Source organism: Dryobates pubescens, chromosome 11, assembly GCF_014839835.1.
Source record: "Dryobates pubescens isolate bDryPub1 chromosome 11, bDryPub1.pri, whole genome shotgun sequence".
Classification (NCBI taxonomy): Eukaryota; Metazoa; Chordata; class Aves; order Piciformes; family Picidae; genus Dryobates; species Dryobates pubescens.
This window is the reverse complement of record NC_071622.1, coordinates 14019039-14042972: the sequence shown is the minus strand read 5'-3', so window position 1 is coordinate 14042972 and position 23934 is coordinate 14019039. Positions and strand designations below refer to the sequence as shown.

Genomic DNA, 23934 nt, shown 5'->3' with positions numbered 1-23934 from the left:
GGGGCGCTGGGAACTGTAGGCAGAGCGGGCCCGCCTCCTCTCCCGACGTACGTGCCGGGCCGCCAGCGCCGAGCCTGCCGCCCACCTCCCGCCTCTCTTCCTCCCTCAGCGCCGCCCCATCCCGAAGAGGCGTGTGGGTGCATCGGCGTGTGCCCCTGCTTCAACTCGCCTGCATTCACCCGCCGCAGGACTGTCCCTGGAGGAGATGGCAGCGGAGGAGGCTGCGGAGGCCGCGCTGGCGCAGCTGTCTCCTGAGCAGAGGCAGCCAGGGCGGGAGAACGATGAGGAGGAGAATCCCGAAGGCGGCAACGGCGAGACTGCAGCGCTTAGTGAGGGCCGGGCTCGGGGGGACCGTGAGCAGGCGGGCGCTGTGGTGTGTAGGGTGGGAACCGGGTCCTCGTCAGCCTCTGAGCCGGCTCTTCCGTCCCGTTCTGAGGGCCCGGCGCCGCCTCAGCGTGCTTAGTTGGTACTGAGGGCGGGAGCTGGGTCTTCCGTCCCGTCCTGAGGGCTGCAGAACGGCCCCAGCGTGCTAAGGAGGTACTGAGGGCGGGCAGGCGCCATGCGGATGCGCGGGAAGGAGAGGCCCCTTGACAGAACCCCGGGGACGTTTGAATTTACGGCCGGGCGGCTTAGAGTCGCTTTCATGCGGGCTCCTTTCTTCCCCCCGCCGCCGCCATAAGACCCCAGCGCGGTGAGGAAGGGCCGGCTTGGTGCGGAACGGAGCCGGCGGCAGGGCTGCACGTGCTCCCTGAGGCGGCCCGGCCCAGGGGCTGAGCCTCGGCGGTGATGGGCTCGGTGCCTCGGGCGGCTTAGCAAGCAGGAGCTCGTGTCGCCTTTTTCTCCTGTTAACGCTGAAGAGATTTCTGCTGTGATGATTTCAAACGGCCGTGCACGAGCTGGGCCTGCCGGGGGCGGGCAGGGGCTGCGGTGGGTGCCTTGCGCCTCAGCCCCACGCTGTTTCTCCTCGGCATTTTCTGCCAAATAGCTTTAAACTGATTGTGCCAGTTTGCCAGCCGTGGCATTGATGCCAGTCATTTGCTACTGCGGGTTTACGGTTGAACCAAAATGATTCTTCTAATTTAACAAAAAAAAAAAAGAAAAAGGGGGGGGGGGGGGCTGGGGGGGGAGCATCATTTTGGATCTTTGCAGTGTTACTAAGTTTGTGCATGATCAGTGATTCCTGGTGGAATTTAACATTTCCTACAGTCTTGCTTTGCGGGCAGCCTGTTTCTCTGAATCGTGTAGTATGAAAGTTTGTTTCGTGTAGATGTGTGCATACTTTTTTTAACCATTTTAACATGTAGACTTGCTGTGAAGATGCAGACAGCCCAAGTCTGGTGCATTTTGGTCACTAGTGTGCTCTCACTATCTTGCTTTTATAACAGTTTTACAAGTTTTTCTCATAGCAAGTGGTGGAGTCCTTATCAATCATTGTTCTTTATTCACCTTTATCGTGGGGATTTCTCACCGAAGATCATTTTACTTCCTCATTTTCTTTGTTTTTCTAATAATGAAATGTGTACAAACTTACTAGACATCTTGCAACTTTTTAGACGAGAAGTAGGCAGGAAATAGGACTGGCTGAGGTGAGTTGTCTGCTTAAAAATAGATCTGTGTGAAATACAGCAACATTCTCTGAGTAGCAATGTTGGTCTTGATATATTATTAAGGCAGGTAGAATAATTTTACTCAGTGCTTCTGTCTTTTTAAACAATTTCTGAAATCTCTGTTTTGAGATATTCCTTCCATTTCCTCTTTCTGTTATTTTTTAATAATAGCACAAAAATCTTTATCCAACTCGGACATTAGAGCCAAACAAAACAACAACAAAAAGGAATTGTAAGAAATATGTAATCCAGCCCTTATTCTCCCTTTAGGAGCAACCAGCAGTAGATGGTGTTCTGGAGGAAAGATTTAGGTTGCTTGAAAAATCACCATCAGGTATTGGTGAAAGTGAGTTTTAATATCAGTTTGTAAAACTGCAACGTGGCAAGGTTCACTATTGTTTACTACATGGAAGAAGCATACAAAGGCAAATCGAGTTAGAATTGGGCTAAAATGATCTGCAGGGGAGATTTGGGATGGAAAGGGAAAGGAAGACACCCCTGCTGAGTCACAGGTTCAGGATAGAGCCCTTTGTCTCTAAGCTAAGAGAGAGGAGTGCAGCTGGATCCAGACTTCATCCTATCGGACTGGTTTGAGGGGGAAAGGACCTTAAAGAGACTAACTTAACACCACCACCACCCCCACCACCACCCCATCCCACCCCCCCGCCATAAGCAGGGACATCTCCTACTACATCAGGTTGCTCAAGTCCCCATCTAACCTGTCTTTGAACACTTCAAGGCTGGAGTGCCAGACTTTGTCATGGGTTCATCTTCGAAGGAATTGGCTGCTGGGATTTTGTTGGTATTGATTCAGCATACTGTTGTGGGCGCTATAGAACCTGAAGGGAGGAGCAAGCAAGTATTTATTAAGGCTGTCACAATGAATAGTAAGATCAGATTGATTTCTAGCAGTACTTTCTGGCCTCTTAAGTCTGAAATTCTTCATTCTGCCCAACTCCATTCAATTGGAGATGTTGGTATCACCAGCACTTAAAGCTCATCACAGTCCCTGATAGCAAATTCCTTCCTAACTGGCCTCTTTTTTTCAGGTTATCCATCATAAAGAGCTCTAAACTTCTGTCTTCAGATTTTCTTAGCTAGTATTGTGAGCATTTGCACTTGCTCCTTGCATGCTGTGTCTTGCTAACATTGCATTTTGCAACACACTAGTGTGTAAGTGTTATTTTGTTAACTTTAGACATCTGATGATGCAGATAAGTCGTTTTATCTGTCCAAGATGGCATTATTGTACAGTGATTTCCAAGGATCAGCAAGAGTTAATTTGTTATTACAGTCCAAGATACTGTTGATACATTTCTTTTGTCCTCCTTAACACTTGTAGTCCTTTTTGCATGTTAGAAGCACCAAAATAATGGAAACAAATGAAAATATTTGTGTGATTCAGTTATATCAACAACACTTTATGTTTTTTGTTTGATTTTTAAGATGGTGTGGTTGTCTCTGAAAAAGTGGAAAACAACAACCTGGATGTGAAAGAGCCAGAACTGGAAACTGAGGAAAAAGGAACAAGGGAAGAACCCACAAAGGAATCTGATAGCAACATTCTGGATGTCTCATCTAGTTATCCAAGAGGTTTGATAATAAACTTCAAGAATATTTGTGTTGTATAACTTGTAACCCTAGATTTAAAACCCAGCTTGAGCACACTGATCAATCGCTATCTTTGTTTCAAGTAACAGTAACAAAATCCTGAAGACTAATCTTGTGAAAATGTGATAAAGGCTTAAAATGGGTACAGAGTCAGTGTTACTGTAAGCTGGGATATTCTGTGTGCTGAAACCAATAGAGCTGATTTATTGAGAGTGACAGGGCCCTTTCCCAGGCTGCCCAGAGACGTTGTGGTGTCTCCTTCTCTGGAGAGATTCCAAACCTGCCTGAGCATTGTGATCCTGGGGACCCTGCTGTGAGTGACCCTGATTTAGCAGGGGGCTTGGACTGGATGATCTCCAGAGGTCTGTTCCAGCCCCCACCATTCTGTATTGGATAAGCTAATTCTCTTGTTTTTACCAAACACTCTGCTGTTCTCAATGATTAAGTTAAAAAATCAGAAGGTAAATTGAAAGGTTAATCAGTCTCCTAAGGGGAAGAAAAAAGGTTGTAAAATGTAACATATCCTGACTGTACGGTGAATGATTGTTTCTTCCAGTTGGTCCATGTCTCACTGGTGTTTGAGTTTTGCTAGAGTATTCCTAAGACGTTTTTATACTGCCTTGTGCATGATTTGCACTTACTAGTGATGCTGAGCAGTAAAATGGATTGTGATTTGCAGCTTTTCAACCTTCAACTGAAGGTCTTTGCAGTGTAAGAAGTTTGTGTCAGTATTAGAAATCTGTGGAAACAAATGGATTTTAAAGAGCCATTCTGGGGTCTAATTTTGTAGTCATTCCTACCATGAAAGTTTAAGGGTAGAAACAAGTGTTTGGATTGGTACTATAGTCATTCTCTTACAGTGTTAGACTTGAAATGAGGCACAGAAAAATAGCAATTAGCTCATTATTATATGAAGAATGTTTAACTTCTGAATATCACTGCTTTTCAGAGAAGCATATTTCAATTCAAAGAGATTTTGCTGAGCTAGAGAAACTAGCTAATCTGAAAGAAGGGGAATTTACCACAGCAGCACCCCAGAACACAGACCTTCAGGTTACAGGTATTTACCTTTTTTTGGTCATTTTTGTAACACACTTCATATGTTTATATCCTTTCATAAAAAAAAACAGCTTTCTGATTCATTCCTGTGCTTAGGGAATGTTTTACTTCCTCCAGTAAATTTAAGGCCTTAATAATTCCTTTCTGTCTTTCTCCTCTGAACTGAAGCATTTTTTCACATTGCAGCATGCATGGACCAACAAAATGTTAATTCCAGTTATACATCAGAAGCTTCATCTCATTTATTTTACTTCAAGTACCACAATTATATGGAAGCTGATTGTTGTCTTTGCAGCATTTAAATATCCATTTCAATAAAAGCATTCCGTTGTGGATACTTTATCCCCATTCTGTGTTACGTTCTGATCCAGATGTATATTGGAAGATGGCTTTAAGTCTGCAAAGTGTTTTTGATAGAACTTGGTAGTTTGATGACATGTATGTATTTTGTGCTGGAAGTGACAGTTGAAACAAATTATTCACAGATGGAAAAAAAACTATTAGGGTCCACATCATAGGGTTCTTGAGCCCTAATATTTTTTCCTGGGCTCCCCAGTTCAAGAGGCACAGGGAATCACTAGAGAGAGTCAGGCAAAGGCTACAAAGATGCTGAGGGAACTTGAGAATTCAGGCAGGAAAGGCTAAGAGCAGCAGCTGGGGGCAGATCTGACCAATGCTTAGCAAGAAATAAAGGGCGAGGGGCAAGAGGATGGGGCCAGGCTCTTGGCAGTGAAGCCCAATGACAGGACAAGGGGCAGTGGGCACAAACTGGAATCAAGGAGGTTCCACCTGAACAGGAGAAACTTCTTTGCTGTGGGGAGGTTGGAGCCATGGAGCAGGCTGCCCAGAGAGGTTGTGGAGTCTCCTCTTTGGAAAGCTTCCAAACCCACCTGGACATTGTGATCCTGGGCAAGCTGCTGTGGGTGTCCCTGCTTTAGCAGTGAGGTTGGACTGGATGATCTCAGAGGTCCCCACCATGCTGGGGTTTTCTAAGAAGTTTATGATATTTAGAGTAACAGTGGTTCTTATCTATTTGCTATGGAGTAGAAGGAGGCAATCCCATCAATTTCAAGTATGTTTGAGCTTGAAATAGAACAAACCCTGAGGAATTAATCTTTAACTCCCATGGACAGAACATTAGTTCCTTCTTTCTTAAATGCTTCCTTTAACAGGAGTGTTTCTCAGACTTGTTTAATTGTGTTTTCAGATGAAAAGAAGCCTTGTCCATTGTGTTCTGAGGAGAAATACAAAGCTTGCTATAGCCATAAGCTCCATCGGCACCTTCTGAATTTTCACTGGAAAGTTTCTGTTGAATTTGAAGGTAATAGCAGTCATGTTTGAATAGTAAATGCTGGAAGAAATTGTGGACATACAGGACATTATTCTGTGTTTCACCTTTTTTAATTCCCTTGCTTAAGCTTTTTCTTTACCTGCTCTGAATTAGAACCATATTTTGACCTAAGGAATATTGACCTGAGATGTAAGTTGCAGATCTAAAACCCTCATGGATCTGTATTCTTGTAGATGCCAAAATATTGACAGTTCTGCATCTTCTCATTTGAAAAAAAATAGTTGCTTCTCATGTCAAGAAAATGACTGTTGCTGAATAGATCCAAACGGTGAGGCACGATGAGGAAAGACTCGCAGCAATCAATATGATTGATAAGCAAGCTTCAACTTTATTGTTAGAAAGCACGGCTTATAAAGCATCTCAGCTAAATGTTCACAGATGTCATTATTTCATTGGCCATTAGTCCAGGGTTACATTATAATATCCAGCCTACTTACAGTTAGATCTACGTGCAAGCTCCTCTCTAATTAGTTCTTTGTTTTACTTATACTTTATCTATACTCACAGCTGCAAGCACAGCTTCAAGGCCACGATGATCCCCCTACATCAGCACACCTGCTCACTGCGAGCAGCAGACATCTAGATGGAGTCCGGCCTACACACTTTGTTCAAGCAGCTGTTCCATAGGACTATGCCCCTGCAATTCAAGCCATTCCTCAACAAATGACTACAAAAAATATATCATGTATATAATTAGAATTGTTTTACTAGTAGTTTTGACTCTATTGTTAATCATCATACACACCTGCAGGGTCATTTTTGGCTTATCATAACAAGTCCATGATTTGCAGAACTCTGTAAAGTATTTGTTTAGTGTCATTATGTAGAAGCCATAGGGGTTTTAGAAAAGCAGTGTGATCTGCTTGTAAGAGGCATTAAAATCCCCACGGGAAAAGCAGAGACTGAACAGGATGTGTATTTTAAAGAGCTCTGTGAGCCTTGTATTGAAAGTGAATCTTCTTAATGCTTCTAAATACCTAAAGAGTAGGGGGCACAAGGATGGGATCAGTGTTTTTTTTCAGTGGTGCCCAGTGACAGGACAAGGGGCAGGAAGCCCAAATTGGAACCCAGGAGGTTCCACGTAGAAAGCAGGAAAATTTGCTGTGAATCTGGTATAGTCCTGGAGCAGGCTGCTCAGAGAGGTTGTGGAGTGTCCTCTGGAGAGATTCCAAACCTAGCTGGACATTGTGATCCTGGACAGCCTGCTGTGGGGGCCCCTGCTTTGGCAGACAGGTTGGACTGGATGATCTTGGGATATCACTTCCAATCCCCACCATGCTGGGATTCTGGGATTCTCTATGGCTCTCCAGGAAATAAAATGATTAGAGGATGGACAAGATTAAAGTTAAACTGAAAGTGCTCTGACTGGAGATTTGCAGGCAGTGGCAGATGTCTTTCTGATTTATTTTTTTTTCTTGAAACTGGGATATGCCTTTTATAGGAGACTTCAGCCAAATCTTTTAGCAAGGTAAGAGTAATATTCATAAGTACTTTGGGAAGTTACAGACTGGATAAGCTAGTGAAGACTCAATGAAGCTCTGTAGGATGAGAGCAGGCATTAAAATTAATTCCTGTATGGAGTTTTTGTCCATTTAACTTTGAAAATTTGTAATTAGCTGATAAATTTCCTTGGTCAGAGGGTGAATGTACTAAATAATAGGTGATGTTCTCTTACTGTTGTCTTATGGCAGTATTTGGGATTCTGAAATGAGACCATCGGCGTTGTTTACTTCCTGAACTGTAATGTAACAAGAGTTTCTTTTCTAGGGTACAGAATGTGCATCTGTTACTTGCCCTGTCATCCAGTAAAACCAAACCTCATTGGAGACCAGGTAAAAATGATGAGGCACAGTAATATTTACCCTGCAGAGTGGGGGAAATGGGTGGATTGGGGGAACTGTTGTCACCTGCTTAGTCACAAAATACATCTTGCTCTGCAGTGTATGATACCAAAAGCTTACCAGCCCACTATATGAGTATTGATATTAGCCTCAGGTAGTTGAATGTAGTTGTATCTCTGTTTTGGTCGGCATGTGCCTAGATCATGTCAAACACTGTCACAGCTTGGAGTAAATGACAGGTTTGTGTGGAGGGCATGAAGGCTTCGTTAGGCCAGGCAATGAGTGCTGCTTGGCTCCTTTCCCTGTGCTGCGTATGTGAGGTACGCATCTCTACAGGCTTGGGGAGGAGAAGCTGGAAAGCTGCCCAGTGAAAAGCTCTTGGGGTATTGGTCAGCAGCCAGCTGAACACGAGCCCCTGAGTGTCCAGATGGCCTAGACAACCAACAGCCAGCAGGCCTGGATCTGAGATAGTGTGACCAGCAGGACTAGGGCAGTGATTATCTTGCTTGTACTAGGTGCTGGTGAGGCCACACCTTTAATCTTGGGGTCAGTTTTGAGTTCCTCACTCCAAAGAAGACATTGAGGTCCTGATATGTGTCCAGAGCAACAAAGCTGGTGAAGGGTCTGGAAAACAAGTCTTGTGAGCAGCAGCTCAGGGGAAAAGGAGGCTAAGGGATGACCTATGATTCCCTGAAAGGAGGTGGGAGCCAGATGGGGCTTGGTTTCTTCTCTCCACTTGTCACAGGACAAGAGGAAAGGGCCTGAAAGTTGTGCCAGACTAGGTTTAGATTGGACATTAGGAAGATTTTTTTCCCCTAAAAGGCTTGTCCTGCCCTGGAACAGGCAGTGGAGTCCCCATCCCTGGAGGGGACTGAAAAGCCGTGTAGATGTGTTGCTGAGGGATGTGGTTTAGTGGTGACCTGTGTGGGTTTAGTGCTGGGTTAATGGTTGGACTTGATGATCTTAAAGGTCTCTTCCAACTAAATCAATTCCAGGATTGGCAGAGCAGCTGGCTGTGGTAGTATTGCTGTGCTGGTTCCTGGAGCAAGATTATAGTCTTTGGATTGGATGTAGATTCAAAACATTTTGTATGTGCTGGAGGTGACAGACTGATGACTTCTTCCTGTGCCTGTCTTCAGTTATAGTTAAATTTTCATCATGTTTGTTTATTCTGAAACTACAGATGTTATATTTTTCAGACATTTTCAAAGATGGGAGCCCATTACCATTGTATCATCTGCTCAGCAACTATCACACGAAGAACTGACATGATCAGTCATATTAATCGTCATGTGAATAAAGGAGAAACTGAGTCAAGGTTTATTACAGGTAGGTTCTTGCTTATAGAAAACATTAGATCTTTTGTACTCCATAGCACATGCAGGAACTGTGATATGTAGATGAGAGACAAGAGAAAAATTCTGAAACAGATGTAGCTTTCCTAGGGAGAAATCTGTCCTTAGTATCATAGGAATGACATCAAAGATGATCATAGGACTGCAGCAAATCTCCTATGAAGATAGGCTGAGAGCGTTGGGGCTGTTCAGCCTGGAGGAGAGAAGGCTCTGGGGAGACTTTATAGCTACATTTCAACATCTGAACAGGACCTAGAGGAAGGCTGAGAAAGGAGTGTGACACGGCTGAGGGGCAATGGTTTCAAACTGGAGCATGCCCAGCGCTTGCTACAGATCTAGACTTCTCACAACCTCTGACAATTAGGCCTTGTCTCTGGCTTTGTTGATACAACCTTTGGCTACAAGATCTTCCCAGCATCCCAGCAGTAGCTGGGCTGGGTTGTGAAATTTCCAAGTTGCCAAGTCCTAAAACTTCCCCCATCCATGCTGTGTGTTGGCCAAATAAGCAAACAAAACGTGCATCGTCCTCCCCTGCTCTTGCCAGTTCAAGGATAAGCTGCTGCTTACTCTGCATTCGTGTCTCAGGCTGGTATAAGATAAGCACACTGTCCTGCATTCCTGTTACAGGGCAACAAGGGCAGTTTTCCCACAACATGGGAGGCAGATGTCCTGAGACTCAGGCTCAGGGGCTTGCTTTCTGAAATGTGAATGGATACACGAGCCCAAGAGAAAGAAATCTGATGTTTTATGGGAAGAGAATTCTGTTAGAGCTTAACCTTTATCTGTCACTCTTAGAACTGGAAGATAAATTGCTGCCTGCTTTTATCCATCTCACATAGCTATTAACTCACCCATGTGCTAGCTGGATTAGAGCATAACCCAGACTTCTTGCTACATTTTCAACTTAATTTATCAAATATCTACTGATAATTTCAATTCTCACTGACTGATTCCTTCCCCCACAATTACTTTTAGTTCCTGCTCCCAAGAATTCTCATCAAGTTCTGAAAGAATCAGCCACAGACATACGAGTTCTTCCTAACTACTCCACACCCCAGAAAACAGATTCCTATTTTAATCCTAAAATGAAACTCAACAGGTAAGAAGAGAAAAGGGAGTGGGAGGATGCAGCAGAGGGGTGATGAGTTTGCAGTGGAAAATACTCATGTTGAAAAGCAAGCCCTACAAAACCTTGGTTTTAGAGGGCAGGAGAAATTATCTTCCATCAGGAAACCCTTCTTCACATATAATATTTAAACTCCAAAACACTATATGGGAAATATTGTCATTACTGAAGGAACTAAGTGGTTTTCTGTGACGAGCAGTTAATAGAAAAGAGCAGGATTTGAAGGGAGCACACTTGAAAACTAACCTCACTGTACACAGTTAGGGTGTTTCTCTGTGAATGGATAGTCACTGCTCTTTCTCCTCTAACTGAAGAGCAGCTTGTCCATAACATACATTTTTCATGTTCTGGGCCTTTTTTTTTTTTTTTGAATTCAGATTCTTTCAAGGATCTTCTTACTCTGAAGGAAGAAGCATTGTCTTTTTTAAAGGGAAATCATAAATGGTGGCTGTACCGTCACTGAGAGGTGTGACTGTTGACACCCAGCGCATAGGACTGTGCCTCAGTCTGTGCTGTCCCCTTGGGACTTTAGTGCTGTCAATATTTGATGTTTAAACCTAGCTCACACATCTGTGAAAGCTAAGGCAGGCCTCCAAGCAAGGCCACTGCAACTAAGGGTATGGCCGTGTGTGGTAGGTTGAGAGAGGGCTCCTCCACAGAGTAAGAAACCACAACTAGCCCAGTCGAAGAGCAAGCTATATATTTACTAGCATATATGGAAAGCAGGTTATATATAACACAATATATACAGGTATTTACAATATATACACAGAAATATACAGCAAAGAGAAATAACACAACAAAAATCCCTCCCCGAGGGAGGGATCCCCTCCTTGGAACCCCCTCTCTCCCCCCCCTACCTCCCTTTTTCCCCAAAAAGGGGTTAGAGAGAGAGAAAGGCAAGTTACTAAGGAAAAGAGTTGTTAGTAAGCTTCAAAAGCCCATGCAGGATTAGTTTTTGCTTATCTGAAGGCCAACTCCAGCAGTTCGCAGAGAAGCAGGCAGGGAGAACAGGCTGAAACTCCCCCCAACTCCCCAACCAAACTGAACTGAGGAAAAAAAAAATTCCAACTGCTCCACAATTTTGTCTATCCACCAATGAAATTCGTTTAGAATATCAGAATGTTTTGGTTCTAGTACCGAAAACATTTAGCCAGTGTCTCAGCACTGCTTGTCCCTAAAGGCACAGTGTCAAACGGTCACACCGTGTCTGAAAGAGCAAGGCCTGTTCCTCCGGACTGAGGCAGTTTATTGTTCTGCAGTAATTTCTAATGTCTTTAAATAGCCATTAGCAGGGCAGGATCACATTGTTCACTTCTTAATGCTACCCACTTTTTCCACTATTAGAGTAATTAGTAAGTAATGAGAAGGAGGGACAAGTATTTTCTCAGCATACTTACCATGATCATTCTTTATCTTCAAGGCAATTGATCTTCTCTGCCCTGGCCGTCCTAGCTAAGGAACGTACACCCATAGAATGCTTGGATGCTTTTGGTGCTACTGGTAATTTCTTTAATCTTTTGGCTAATATCCATGGGTATGAAGCTGCAGAAATCAGTTTTAATACATACTAAGGGCACAGATTAAAAATTAATGTGAGCTCCAAAATAATTTTCTTCCTTAGTGAGACAGTAATGAACTTCCTCCGCACCAAAAAAAACTCATGCATCAAGAGCCTGGTATTAGGCCTTTTAAAAACAATATTAAGTCAAAGTTGAGTGCTCTCCTTAAAATCAGTTGCCTTAATGTTGCTGAAGTGGCAACTTGTGGCCAAGGTGTGACTCTGGATGTGAAATTTGGCAGTGAAATCTATCCATAGTTTAGAAATGGTGATGAATCCAAGCTTCTTTATCAAAATTGCAGAAATTCTGAACGTGAAGTAAACGTAAAGTAGTTACCATCTGGAACAGAAGGCTGAGGAGATCTGGATTGCTGCCTCATAATCACCAGCTACTGCAAACTTAAGGTGATAATGGGGAACAGTAGTAACTGCTTAGCATTTTGTGTAAAAACTTGATAATGAATTTACCACCATTCTGAACCTGGACAGAATTCACAAGTGCAGCCTGTCCTCTGATTCTAAATGCAAGCATAGACTTTTCCGTGAACCTCAGCAGTAAGCACTTGGAGTCAACCTAAAAATCTTGACAGCAAACATTCACAGAATGCTAGCTTGATGGGGATGGAAGGGACCTCTGGAGATCATGGAGTCCAACCCCACTGTAGGGTCACCCACAGGAGGTGTCCAGGTGGGTTTGGAGTCTCTCCAGAGAATGAAACTCCACAACCTCTCTGGGCAGCCTTCTCCGGGGCTCCAGCACCCTCACAGCAAAGAATTTTTTCCCTCCTGTTCAGTGGAACCTCCTGGGTTCCAGTTGCACCCATCACCCCTTGTCCTTTCCCTGACCACCACTGACAAGACTCTTACCTGGCTTCATCCTGTTGCCCCCCCACCATGTACCCCAGTGTCTCTGTGCTGAGGCAGAAGGTCACCAGTGCTTTTGCAGGAACGTGACAACATTTGGATCATGCACATTACAGGCATTTAGAAGGATAGTTTCATTTTCTTTTTTTTCATGCCAAGTTCAGCAACCCAGAAGCCAAATCCTTGTTCTGTCATGGAGTCACAGCTCTGTTTTTCTGTAGGTATCATGGGACTGCAATGGGCAAAGCATCTTCGAAGCTCTGTGAGAGTTACCATTAATGACTGCAATGAAAACTCTGTGGCAATGATCCAGGAAAACTGCCATTTAAACAAAATGAAGGTGAAGCTGAACACCAAGGAAGATGACAATGATGAAGCCATGAGAGATGGAGAAGACAACACTGACACCATTGAGGTGACAAAAATGGATGCCAACGTCATAATGCATTTGAGATCTTTTGATTTTATGTAAGTGTTGAATGTTTCTCTTAATAATTTACTGGCTTCATCACAGAATTGGTCAGGCTGGAAAAGGCCTTTCAGATCATGAATTCCAACCATGAACCTATCTCTGAGGAACCATGTCCCTCAGCACCATATCTACAAATGTTTTTCATCCCTTCTGGGGTGGGGACTCCACCACTGTCCTGAGCAGCCCATTCTAATACCTAGCCACCCTTTCAGTGAATTTTTTTCCTTCTAATGTCCAACCTAAATCTACCCTGTCACAGGTTTGAGGCTGTTTTTCTTGTCACTTGTTACCTGCTTCCACCTGACTCCAGCCTCCTTTCAGGGAGTTGTAGAGAGCAAGAACATGTCCCCTGAGCAGCCCCAGTTCCCTCAGTTGCTCCTTGTAAGACTTGTGCTCCAGACTGCTCACCAGCTTCATGGCCCTTTTTTGGACCTGTTCCAGCACTTCAATGTGCTTGCTGGAGTGAGGGGCCCAAACCTGAACCCATTACTCAAGGTGTGGTCTCACCAGTGCTGAGCACAGGAGGATATCCCTGCCCTGGTCCTGCTGGTCACACTATTGCTGAATCAGGCCAGGATGCGGTTTGCTGCCTTGGCCATGTGGGCACACTGCTGGCTCATCTTCAGCTGGGTGTTGACCAACATCCCCAGGTTCTTTTTCCACTAGGCAGTTTCCAGCCACTCCTCTCCCAGACCTGGAGTGTTCATAGGGTTGTTGTCTCCTAAGCACCCAGCACTTGGTCTCCTTGAACTTCGTTTCACTGGTCTCAGGCCATGGATCCAGCCTGGCCACCTCCCTCTACAGCAGGCCTCATGGCCCTCATGCAGGGTAAACGCTTCCAGCCAGCTCCGTGTTGTCTGCAGGTTTACTGAGGGTGGAGCTAAGCTCCTGAGCATTTATAGATACTCAGTGGTACTTCCTTGCTTTCCAGCCATTTGGACCCCTTTGGAACTACTGTGAATTACCTGGATTCTGCCTTTAGAAATGTGAGGAACCTTGGCATTGTGTCACTGACTTCCACAGACATCAGTTCTCTGTATTCAAAGGCCCAACACGTCGCCCTGCGCCATTACGGCTGTAATATCGTCAGGACAGAGTACTACAAGGAGCTGGCAGCCAGGATAGTGATTGCTGCTGTTGCAAGGTACTGCTGCATCAACTCAGGTGCCAGGGAAACCATCCAGAATTATTCCAGTTCCAGTATTACAGAATTATTGGGGATTAAAGAAAAACCCCACCAGACTGCTGCTGTAAGAGTTACCCATGGTCAGTTTCCAGAATTCTCCAATTCTGAAATACAGGTTTCTTGCTAGAAAGGTAACATTTGTTATTAAGTTTGTTCTGGTGTGGGATGAACTTTAAACTAAAAGACTGAAAATGCATTAGGTGAAAATGCATTAATAGGGGAAGGGATTAGGATGGTGTGGAATGGTTTTGATTGAGGGGAGGTTGGTAATGGAAAAGGTAATTCCCAGACTTGCCTGTCTGCAAACTCTTTTATCCCTCTGTCAATTTTGTCATTTTAGTGCTGCACAGGACTTTGTAAATGTTAATTAAGCTGCTTGAATGGCTTCTAGCTAAGGGGTGCAGGTAGACTTGCTTCTGTAGAAGCTGATTTTCACTTTGGAACCTTGTGCTTCAGGTTAAAAGATGTGTGTAATTGCTAACTGCTGAAATTAGTCATTTGCAAATAGATACTCTCAGTTAATTCAGTGAGTTTTACATGAAAGAGGATGTAAAATCTGGTCCTTATCTGAGGGAATAAAATTGTAGAATCATTAAGGTTGGAAGAGGCCTCTAAGATCATTGAATCCAACCAGTAACCCAGCATTGCCAGGTCACTACTAAACCATGTCCCTCAGCACTACATCTACACAGCTTTCCAGTCCCTCCAGGGATGGGGACTCCACTGCTGCCCTAGGCAGGCTGTTCTTGGGCTTGACAACCCTTTCAGAAGTTCTTCCTAAGAGCCAATCTAAACTTCTCTGGTGCAACCATTTCCTCTTATCTTACTGCTTGTCACTGGGTAGAAAAAAACAACTCCCCTCACCTCTCTCCAGCCTCCTTTCAGGGAGTTGTAGATAGCCAGAAGGTCTTCCTTCAGCCTTCTCTTCTCCAGACTAAACAATCCCAGTTCCCTCAGTTGCTCCTCAGCACAGCTGTTCTCCAAACACTTCACCAGCTTTGTTGTCCTTTTCTGAGCCTGCTCCAGCGCCTCAGTGCCTTCCTGGTAATGAGAACCCCAAAACAACCCAGGATTTGAGGTGTGGCTTCACCAGTGCTGAGTACAGGGTACAATCCCTTCCCCGATCCTGCTGGCCATACTATTGCTGATCCAAGCCTGTTTGCCTTCATAGCCAGCTGGGTGCACCTGGCTCACACTTAGCCAGCTGTTGGCCAGGTTTTAAGAGGATGGGACATCTGCTCAGGACAGATGGAGGATGAAATAAAGTGTGTAGAAATACTGATCTCAATATGTTTAAACGTTGCTTCTCTGTCTCCCTGCACATGCAAAGTTGTTCCCTGTAGAATATTCTGAGTTAAGGAAACCAAGAAACGCTGTGCTCAGCCTTGTAGGCACTGGGCACACCCAGGCAATGAATAATCACCACTTTCTCTTCATCACTTTCTCAGATCCTTACTATCTCTTTCTAGAGCCTGGATAAGCTCGATAACCTTTCAGCAGGTTCATGTATCCATGGCAGAGCTAGCCTGCTGATCTCAGTACAACGTGGCTTTGTGTTTCTGTTTCTCCTTCATAGAGCTGCAGCTCGCTGCAACAAAGGCATCGAAGTGTTACTGGCCGTAGCTCTGGAACATTTTGTTCTAGTAGTGGTGAGAGTTTTAAGGGGCCCATCCTCTGCAGATGATTCTGCACAGAAAATCAGATACCTCATCCACTGCCAGTGGTGTGAAGAGAGAACTTTTCAGAAAGAGGGCAATATGCTAGAAGGTAAATTACTTTCCTTTTGAACTTTCTACAAGGTCTCATTCCTGTATCTATGTTTTGGGCTTCTTTAGGCCCTATTTATATTTACAGCCCTTTAGAAAAGTAGTGGTTGCATTTAGTGTAATAATGAGCATACTGGATGAGGTGGAGAAGCTACCAGGCTTTCTGGTAGTAGGTTAGACTAGTTTTCTGCAGAGATTTTGCTGCAAAGGTACTGGATTTGTTTCTAGGCAGGGCATTCTCCACCTTGCTGTAGCTGTAGAAGCTGCCAAGATGCCTGATATGTCCTTGGATCTGTCCTTTCAGGGTAGGGCATGAAGAGTAGAGCTTTTGTTTGGTTCCTCCATACAGTGGCAGCTTGGTAGGTTTTGGTGCCAGATTGCTTTCCTACAGTTGATTTTAGCTGCCCTAAAGTGCAGTGGACTAAACTGTGACTTGCCTCTCAGATGAAGTCTATTCTGCCTGGCCTTGGGCAGCATCCGTAAGTGCTTGATGGGAATAGCTTGGTTGGAAGGGTTTGCAACATTCCTGTAACTCAGATCTAACACTTGGTGGTAGGTGGAGGTAGCCCCTAGGTTTAAACCCGGCTCTTTGTGTGCTGTCTACACATGAGTTGGCAGAGGTAGGAGACAAACGTCAATCTATGAGCTACAAGATAGTCTGAAACAAGACATTTCCTTTTATATTCACTCAAAGATACGAGGTTGTTGGATATCCACCTACTAACTGGTGATGTCTTTGGTTGCCCTGCTCAAAGACAGGTGTGTGAGCACAGACTGACCTTCGTGCAAAAAAGATTTTAAATCTTAGGTAACTGGTAGGCAAAGTGTTATGGTAGAGATCTTAATTAGTAAATTCAATGTTTACTTAATGCTTTAATTCCAGGTGAGCTGAATTATGGCTTAGGAAACTTGATGATATGTTGTGTTTTGTAAGTGCAGTTGTCTGAAAGTCTTTGTTGGTGTTTATTGTTAATGTGGACTTGTAGTTATATCTGTGTAGAAAGGCTAGCAATTCCCTTCCTCTGCCAAGAAACATGGATGTGTAGCAATGCTTTAATGGTTAAGCAGTGATTTACAACTCATCAGCTACTAAATTCTCCTAAGCACTGCTTGGCAGAAGTGAGAGCAGTGTCACACTTCTGCTGATGCTTGCCTATCCAAGCACTTCCACTGAAGTCACCTGCTACTGCTCTGTGTCCTCTGTCTCCAGTGAAGCAGGCATTGCTGATTAGTTCAAAATAACCAAAATCCCCCTCCTCCCTTTTTTTCTTCTTTTGTTCTAGAAAACCCCTATCAGCAGCTGCCTTGTGATTGTCACGGCAGTATGCCTGGGAAGACTGCAGTAGTTCTTGGTCCTCTCTGGTAAGTTCAGAACACAGTACACAATCAGGGAGTGATTTAGGTTGGAAGGACCTCTGGAGTTCAGCTATTCAGTCGCAGAATAAAAGTGAAGTCATCTGGATATTTTTTAGCACGACAAAATGGGCTGTAGCAATAGGGAGGAATGCAGGGGACATTTCATAGAATGGTTTGGATTGGAAGGGACCTTAAAAATTATCTAGTTCCAACCTCCCTGCCATGGGCAGAGACATGTCCTACTCGACCAGCTTGTTCAAGGCCCCATCCAGCCTGTCTTTGAACACTTACAGGCTTGGAGCCCCCATAACTTCTCTGGGCAACAATGAATTAATTTGAATTTAGTGGGGTATTGGTTTTGCTTTTGTCCATAGAGTGAAACTGGTTAATACAGAATGAGACATTAGCTTTAATTTCACATTCAGTGCAACTTACACAACATCTCTACTACGTCTCTCTTTATAGTGAACATGGTGAGGCACTGGAATGGGTTGCCTAGAGAGGTCATGGATCCCCCCCTCCCAGGAGGTGTTCAAGGCCAGGCTGGATGAGGCCCTGAGTAACCTGGTCTAGTGGAAGGTGTCCATGTGACCATGCCCATGGCAGAGGGGTTGGAACTAGATGAGCTTTAAGGTCCCTTCTGACCCAAACCATTCTATGAATCCTGCACAGGAGAACCTTGCTGTGTGCTCCTCTAGTTACCAGATGTTAAACAACAGATTATATGATACTTCTGGAGACTGTTTAGTAAAGCCTTACATGTGTGATGACAGTAAATAGTACACTGCTTGATAATCAATACTTAAGAGTTTTCTCTTGTTAGAAACAAGAAGGAAACCTGTTAGGTCTTTTAGCTGTTTCAAAGCAGTACTGAAAAGAGTTCACAATTCACAGTACCTTTCTTTTGGAGGTTAAATTACTTTGTGAGCATAGTAGGGCCAAGTCAGTGGTTTAAATAAAATTAGCATTGTTGAGATCTGGATTTTTAATGCAAGACCAATGCTAACGTCATTGGAAATGACATTTCATTAGTTCAGTGTCACTAAGTTAAGAACACAGCCTGATGCAGCACTTCTCTTTAGTATAACTGCTGATCAATTTGGGTAAGAAATCTTTTAGAGCAACTTTTTCTTTCATTAAGACATCTTGATTTTTCCCTTGTATTACCTAGGTCAGGAGCCCTCTTCAACGCTGGGTTCCTCAGAAGAATGTATTTTGAGTCTGCTCAGTATGGTTTGGATGAAACTCAGTCGCTTTTGAAGACGTTAGTTTGTGAAGCCGAGTGCACAACTTTAAAACATTATTCTATCCATACTTCTTGTGAGGAGACCAAACAAGGTAAGCAAAATGGCAGACTGGTCACAAAAAGGACTGGCTTTGTGGTCATTTGGAGAGGTGCTGCTCTTGGGTAGCTCACACTAACAGCAGTGTACATGTAAGAAGGTCAAGAAAATGTCTGTTCCTTTGAATGCAGGGTGGCACTTGTCGGCTCTTATCAGATGCTCTTTTTGGGTGCTACAGAAAGTCTTTCAGAGGCAGAGTACTGGATTTAGACATCATATGACAGGTCTTAAACCAAAGGGGGGAAAAATGCAACACTGGTTGGAGTTTAGGCCCAGAGGGTATCTAAATGCCTCACAATCACTCACTTCCCTCCACTGGGACAGGGAAGAGAAAATACAAGGACAAGGAGGGCTCACTCACAGAATCACAGAACGTTAGGGGTTGGAAGGGACCTCGAAAGATCTAGTCCAACCCCCATGCCAGAGCAAGATCACCTATACCAGATCACACTGGAATGCATCAAGATGGGTTTTGAATATCTCCAGGGAGGGAGACTCCACACCCACCCTGGGCAGCCTGGTCCAGTGTTCTGGCCATGAGCAGAAGACAGACTGGAGCACTTCCCCTCCTCTTTCAATGATCTGGGTTTCCACATAGTATATTCTCTCCACTCCAGCTTGCCCTGCAGCTATTTTCATCAAATCATAAGAATGGTTTTGGATGGAAGGGAAGTCCCTCCAGTCAGCATGGACATCTGCAAGTAGCAGCAGGTTGCTAAGAGTCCCAAACAACCTTACCTGGGATGGTTCCCAGTGATGGGACATCTACCACCTCTGAGCAACCTGGGCCAGTGTTTTACCACCCTCAGTATACAACATTCTTTCTTCTTTCAAGTCTGAATCTCCCTTTTCTAATGTCAAACCATCACCCCATGTCCTGTCACAACAGGCCCTGCTCAGAATTCTGTCCCCAGCTTTCTGATTGTCCCCTTCAAGCACTGCAGTGCCACCAAAAGGTCTTCCTGGAGCCTTCTCCAGGCTGAACAACCCCAACTCTTTCAGCCTTTCTTCATAGGGGAGGTTCCAAAAATCTGTTATTACAGAGGCACTGATTAACTTGGCCTTGGCCTGAGATGGGTCCACTTTGGAGCTGGGGGAGCTTGTGGAAGCTTCTCATAGGAGCCACCCTATATCTCTCTCTGCTATCAAAACACTGCCAGACATAAATTACACACACAGAGGCAGGTTACTGCCCTAAGTCAAACACCTTCCCTGGAGGGGATGTTAACACTGAGTGTCTGTTCCTTGTCTGGTGTATCCCCATCCCAGCACCTGCTGTTGGGAAGAAAAGTTTCCAGCTGTCAGGCTCTGCATATCCCACAGGGACTGCAGATCTGTGCCAAGAGAAATTGCTTTCTGCCCAGGACTGCTCTTCTGCTATTAAAGGGAATTGTAGTTTGAACAGTCCCTCTAAATCCAAGTTACTGAGCTAGTAGAAGTTACTCATATGTGTGCTGCTTACTATGCTTCCTTAGGCCAGAAGGTGGTATTGTTTCTTTCTGTTTGCCAGTTTACTGTCTTGAAGTAGAGTTAATTTTGCCTTTTAATTGTGTTCTAGAGGAGTGTGGCGTATATATTAAAACACCAAATACTTCTCCAGAATCCTTGGTACACAGTAAGTAGATCATTTTGGTGTAGCTCTAGCAGTTGGGGATCTAATTCTAGTTGAAGTGATGGCTAAGCCTAGCTAGTATCTTCCAGTTAACAACACTCAGGATTTATTTTCTTCCCTGAATACTGATTTTACTTTATCTTCACCATACTCAGTGTGGAAAGCAGAATGTTAAGCACTCCCTGAAGCCCGCTTGCCTTCACTTTTTATTACTGAAAAGGGCACGTTAAATTCAGGCTAGATTTGAACGCTGCAAAATACTACCTTAGAAAATGCATACACAGAGGTGTAATTGATGTATGGCTTTCTTCAGTTTCACTGGCATTTCATTTGTGGTCTCACTGAATATTCACTGGCATTTTGTTGGTGTGTTTTCACTGAATATTTGCTGGCATTTTTTTGTGCTTGCTGGATGTTCAGCAGTTCCACTGGCATCTTCTGTGCTCTAAATGTATATTCACTGATTTCACTGGCATTTTCTGTGCCCTCACTGAACATTCAGTGGTTTCTGAATTATTATTCTGAACTGGCATTATTTTTGTGGTCTCACTGGATGTTCCCTGGCATTTTTTGAGGTCTAGGAAAAAGGAAAAGTGACGAAGTGACCCGAAACACGAACAAGCGACAGAAAGCTGAGAACAGTGCTGAGCACCCTGCGTTTTACTACAACATCCACAGACACAGTATTAAAGGAATGAACATGCCAAAGTAAGGTTTTCATTTAGGTTCCAGTCTTACATTGCTCTAACAACTGCTCCCTATAACTTGGGATCAGGAGAGAAGGCTGCAGGGAGACCTTGTAGTGGCCTTCAGTACCTAGAAGGGGGCTACAGGAAAGCTGGGGAGGGATTTTTTTACAAGGGCTTGTTATGATGGGATAAGAGGGAATGGATTGAAGCTAGAAGAGGGCAGATTTAGACTAGCGATTAGAAAGATACTCTTTGCAGTGAGGGTGGTGAGACACTGGAATAGGTTGCCCAGGGAGGTTGTGGATGTGTGGATGCCCCCTCCCTGGAGGTGTTCAAGGCCAGGCTGGATGAGGCAACCTGGTCTAGAGGAAGGTGTCCCTGCCCCTGTTGCAGGGGCAGGGTGTGTGTGGAACTACATGATCTCTCGAGTCCCTTCTAACCCAAATCATCCTGCAAGTGTATGAAGTCCTTTCTAAAGGGTTCTTTTTTTTTTCCAGGTTAAATAGGTTTTTGAACTATTTGTCTGAAGCTGGCTACAGAGTGAGCAGAACCCACTTTGACCCGATGGGGGTCCGCACAAATGCACCCCTGGCACAGTTTAAGACAGTTCTGCTCAAGTACAGCACTCCCACCTATGGAGGTGGGCAGGCGGAGGATGCTGAGGTGCTGGAGGAGGATCGATCCGTAACTGCGGCCATTGTGTTCACAAAAGACTGCCCTCCTCACTGTGCAGCTGATTAATGCCAGTTCCTTGCTTGGTAGATCAGGAGGTGGCAGAATTGCAAACACAGCCTGTTAAGTAAGCCAGTATTTCTTTCCAGACTGGATTTTGACAGTTTGAGTTGCCTGTTCTTTTAATTTGAAAAGACCTCTTAGGATTACGTAGAGCTTACCCCAGATCACAGTGTGTGTGGTCCAAGGTACTGTTACTTTGAGAGGGTCTCCGAGACAGTTACTTGGTTTTAGGCTCACATCCACCTTCGCAACAAGGCATTGTGGCTGCTCCTCAGTCTCTGTCAAAGCCTTTCTGCTGGCACAGAACCAAGGGGGTGGATGGGGTCAGAAGCCTTTACACGTTTCTGATCATGAGGTTACTACGAAATGGAGTATTCCTAAAATGAATCATTCCTAAAACCTGGCTGCTAACAATCTGGGGGGAGGTCATGTTAAGATGATAAAATGGCACAGGATAAAGTTTGATCCGAACTTAAGCAAGTCAGAAAGTCCTGACTTTGCTCTCCCAGCTCCAGACTCCACATGTGATTGGGCATTTGGGTCAGTTTTCATACTGCTGCCTGCAAGCAAGGACCTCACACAAGTGGGAGTGGAAAACAAAATTATTCCAGGACTGTTGCTGAAACTTCAGTTCATAAGTAAACCTTAGTGAGTTGTGTTAGTCACTCTAGGTAGTTTGTTCAGAAGTTACATTTGGTTGTGCACTGCAGAGAGGTTCAGTGACAAGACACCACAGGTTGAAGCTGTGGACGAAGTTTTCCTCTGAATTCATCAGCAATACCTTTGTAGCTGTTGAAAAGATCTCTTCTGTCAGCTAGCAAAGACACTGCACTGGTATTGGGTTCTGGTTTCCTCAAATACATGGCAGCACTCCAGCCAAATATGCTTGACTTTGTTCTTTCTTTTGCCCAAACTTTGTTCAGATACTTCTGTGCATTTCATCTGAATTGGAAACAACAATCACAGCTGAACTACTTCCAGCTTTTCACAGGTGTCTAACCTGCCCCCCCAGTGTTAGGTTTATCTAGGAGCTAAATCACGTCTATCAGCACCACAGCTGTCTTTTAAACACCTGCATGCATGGGAATTCAACCACCTCCCTGGGGAGCGTCTTCCAGTGTTTGAGAACCCTTTCAGTGAAGAAGTTTCTTCTAATGTCCAACCTAAACACATGGTGCAACTTGAGGCCATTTCCTCTTGTGTCACTTAGTACCTGGAAGAAGAAACCAACTCCAGCCTCCTTTCAGGGAGTTGTAGAGAGCCAGGTCTCCCCTCAGCCTCTGTGTCTCCAGGCTGAACAACCCCAGTTCCCTCAGCTGCTCCTCACAAGACTTGTTCTCCAGATTGATCAACACCCTCAGGTCATCCTCTACTGGGCAGCTTTCCATTCTTCTTGAAGCCTGGAGCATTGCAGGGGCTTGTTCGTATTTCTCCAGCTCTGAAACCTCACAACAGAGTATTTCTTCTCTCACTGCATCATGAAAGAACAACATGGCTGACATGCTCCTGATGATGCAGAGCCCAGCACTCCAGAATTAAGTTACTGCCTCTTCCACCATCATCAATCCAGGTCTGCCTTTATAATGTGTTATTTTCTGTCCTAATTAAAAAGAAACAGGAGATCATTAAATGGAAACTAATTTGCACTTCAGAAGTGATACGGTATAAAAGTAAGCTGCCTTCAAAAAATTACTGCTTCCTATTCTTTTCCAAAGGTAACTTGGGATCAAATTGGAAAGAAAAATGCAATTGGTGTTCCCTCCTTCTGAACTATTTGTTGCTCTAAGTGGAGAGGCTGATAGAAGGCTGGTAACACACTGCTCACTTCAGTGTTAATGTAACTGGGATAGACCCTGTCTCAAGTCAATTAACTGGAGCAAAAGAATGTTCCAATTACAAATAAAAGAGGCTTGAAAGAAAGTTTGCCTGAAGGCTATTGGGGGAGATATTTTTTTATTACTCTTACAGCATCTTTTCCAAGACAAAGCAACTCTGAGCTCGGAGTTCTGCCCCTTGTCAGTATCCAGCAAAGGAGGGGGTTGACTCAGGCCTACAGGAACTCTCTTTGCTGTTAGTAGTTGTCTGAGCATTTTCATCAGGCAGGGTCAGTCCTGCAGTAATTACTCAACAGAACAGTTGTTGCTTCAAGGCTGCTTTCTGGGGACTTCTTCATTCTGTGAGGTGTGACTAATAAGTGGTCTTCATAATGTATGGAAATACATCAATCAGCTGGAGGATAAACAGTAGAGGAGATGATGTTCCAGAACTGAATTGGTCCATCCTAGGTCCCAGAAGGGATAGCCCTGGCACCTGTAATGCTTTTTGACTGAGGGATGTGTCCATCTACGCAATGCCCACAGCAGAGAGGGGCTGCTCCTCAGCACACAAGCTCTCTGGGTG

At 44.4% G+C, this 23934-nt stretch overlaps 1 protein-coding gene across 3 annotated transcripts; it reads left to right on the top strand.

Moving 5' to 3' along the window:
• The first annotated feature begins 25 nt into the window (after positions 1-25).
• Positions 26-22800, top strand: TRMT1L (tRNA methyltransferase 1 like). 3 transcript variants are annotated; one of them, XM_054165293.1, is made up of 16 exons: positions 26-329; positions 3054-3200; positions 4168-4228; positions 5483-5598; positions 7396-7460; positions 8669-8798; positions 9800-9923; positions 11374-11453; positions 12597-12843; positions 13779-13991; positions 15610-15800; positions 17083-17161; positions 18327-18493; positions 20057-20113; positions 20692-20818; positions 21297-22800. In XM_054165293.1, exons 1-16 carry the CDS (start codon positions 206-208, stop codon positions 21538-21540), a joined length of 2172 nt encoding a protein of 723 aa, XP_054021268.1. In that variant the 5' UTR covers positions 26-205; the 3' UTR covers positions 21541-22800. The 3 variants fall into 3 exon arrangements, with proteins under 3 accessions (XP_054021268.1, XP_054021269.1, XP_009900959.2); XM_054165294.1 differs by lacking the exons at positions 26-329; positions 3054-3200 and having other exon boundaries at positions 4168-4278; positions 5485-5598; XM_009902657.2 differs by lacking the exons at positions 26-329; positions 3054-3200 and having other exon boundaries at positions 4168-4278; positions 5485-5598; positions 20686-20818.
• Positions 22801-23934: the final 1134 nt, after the last annotated feature.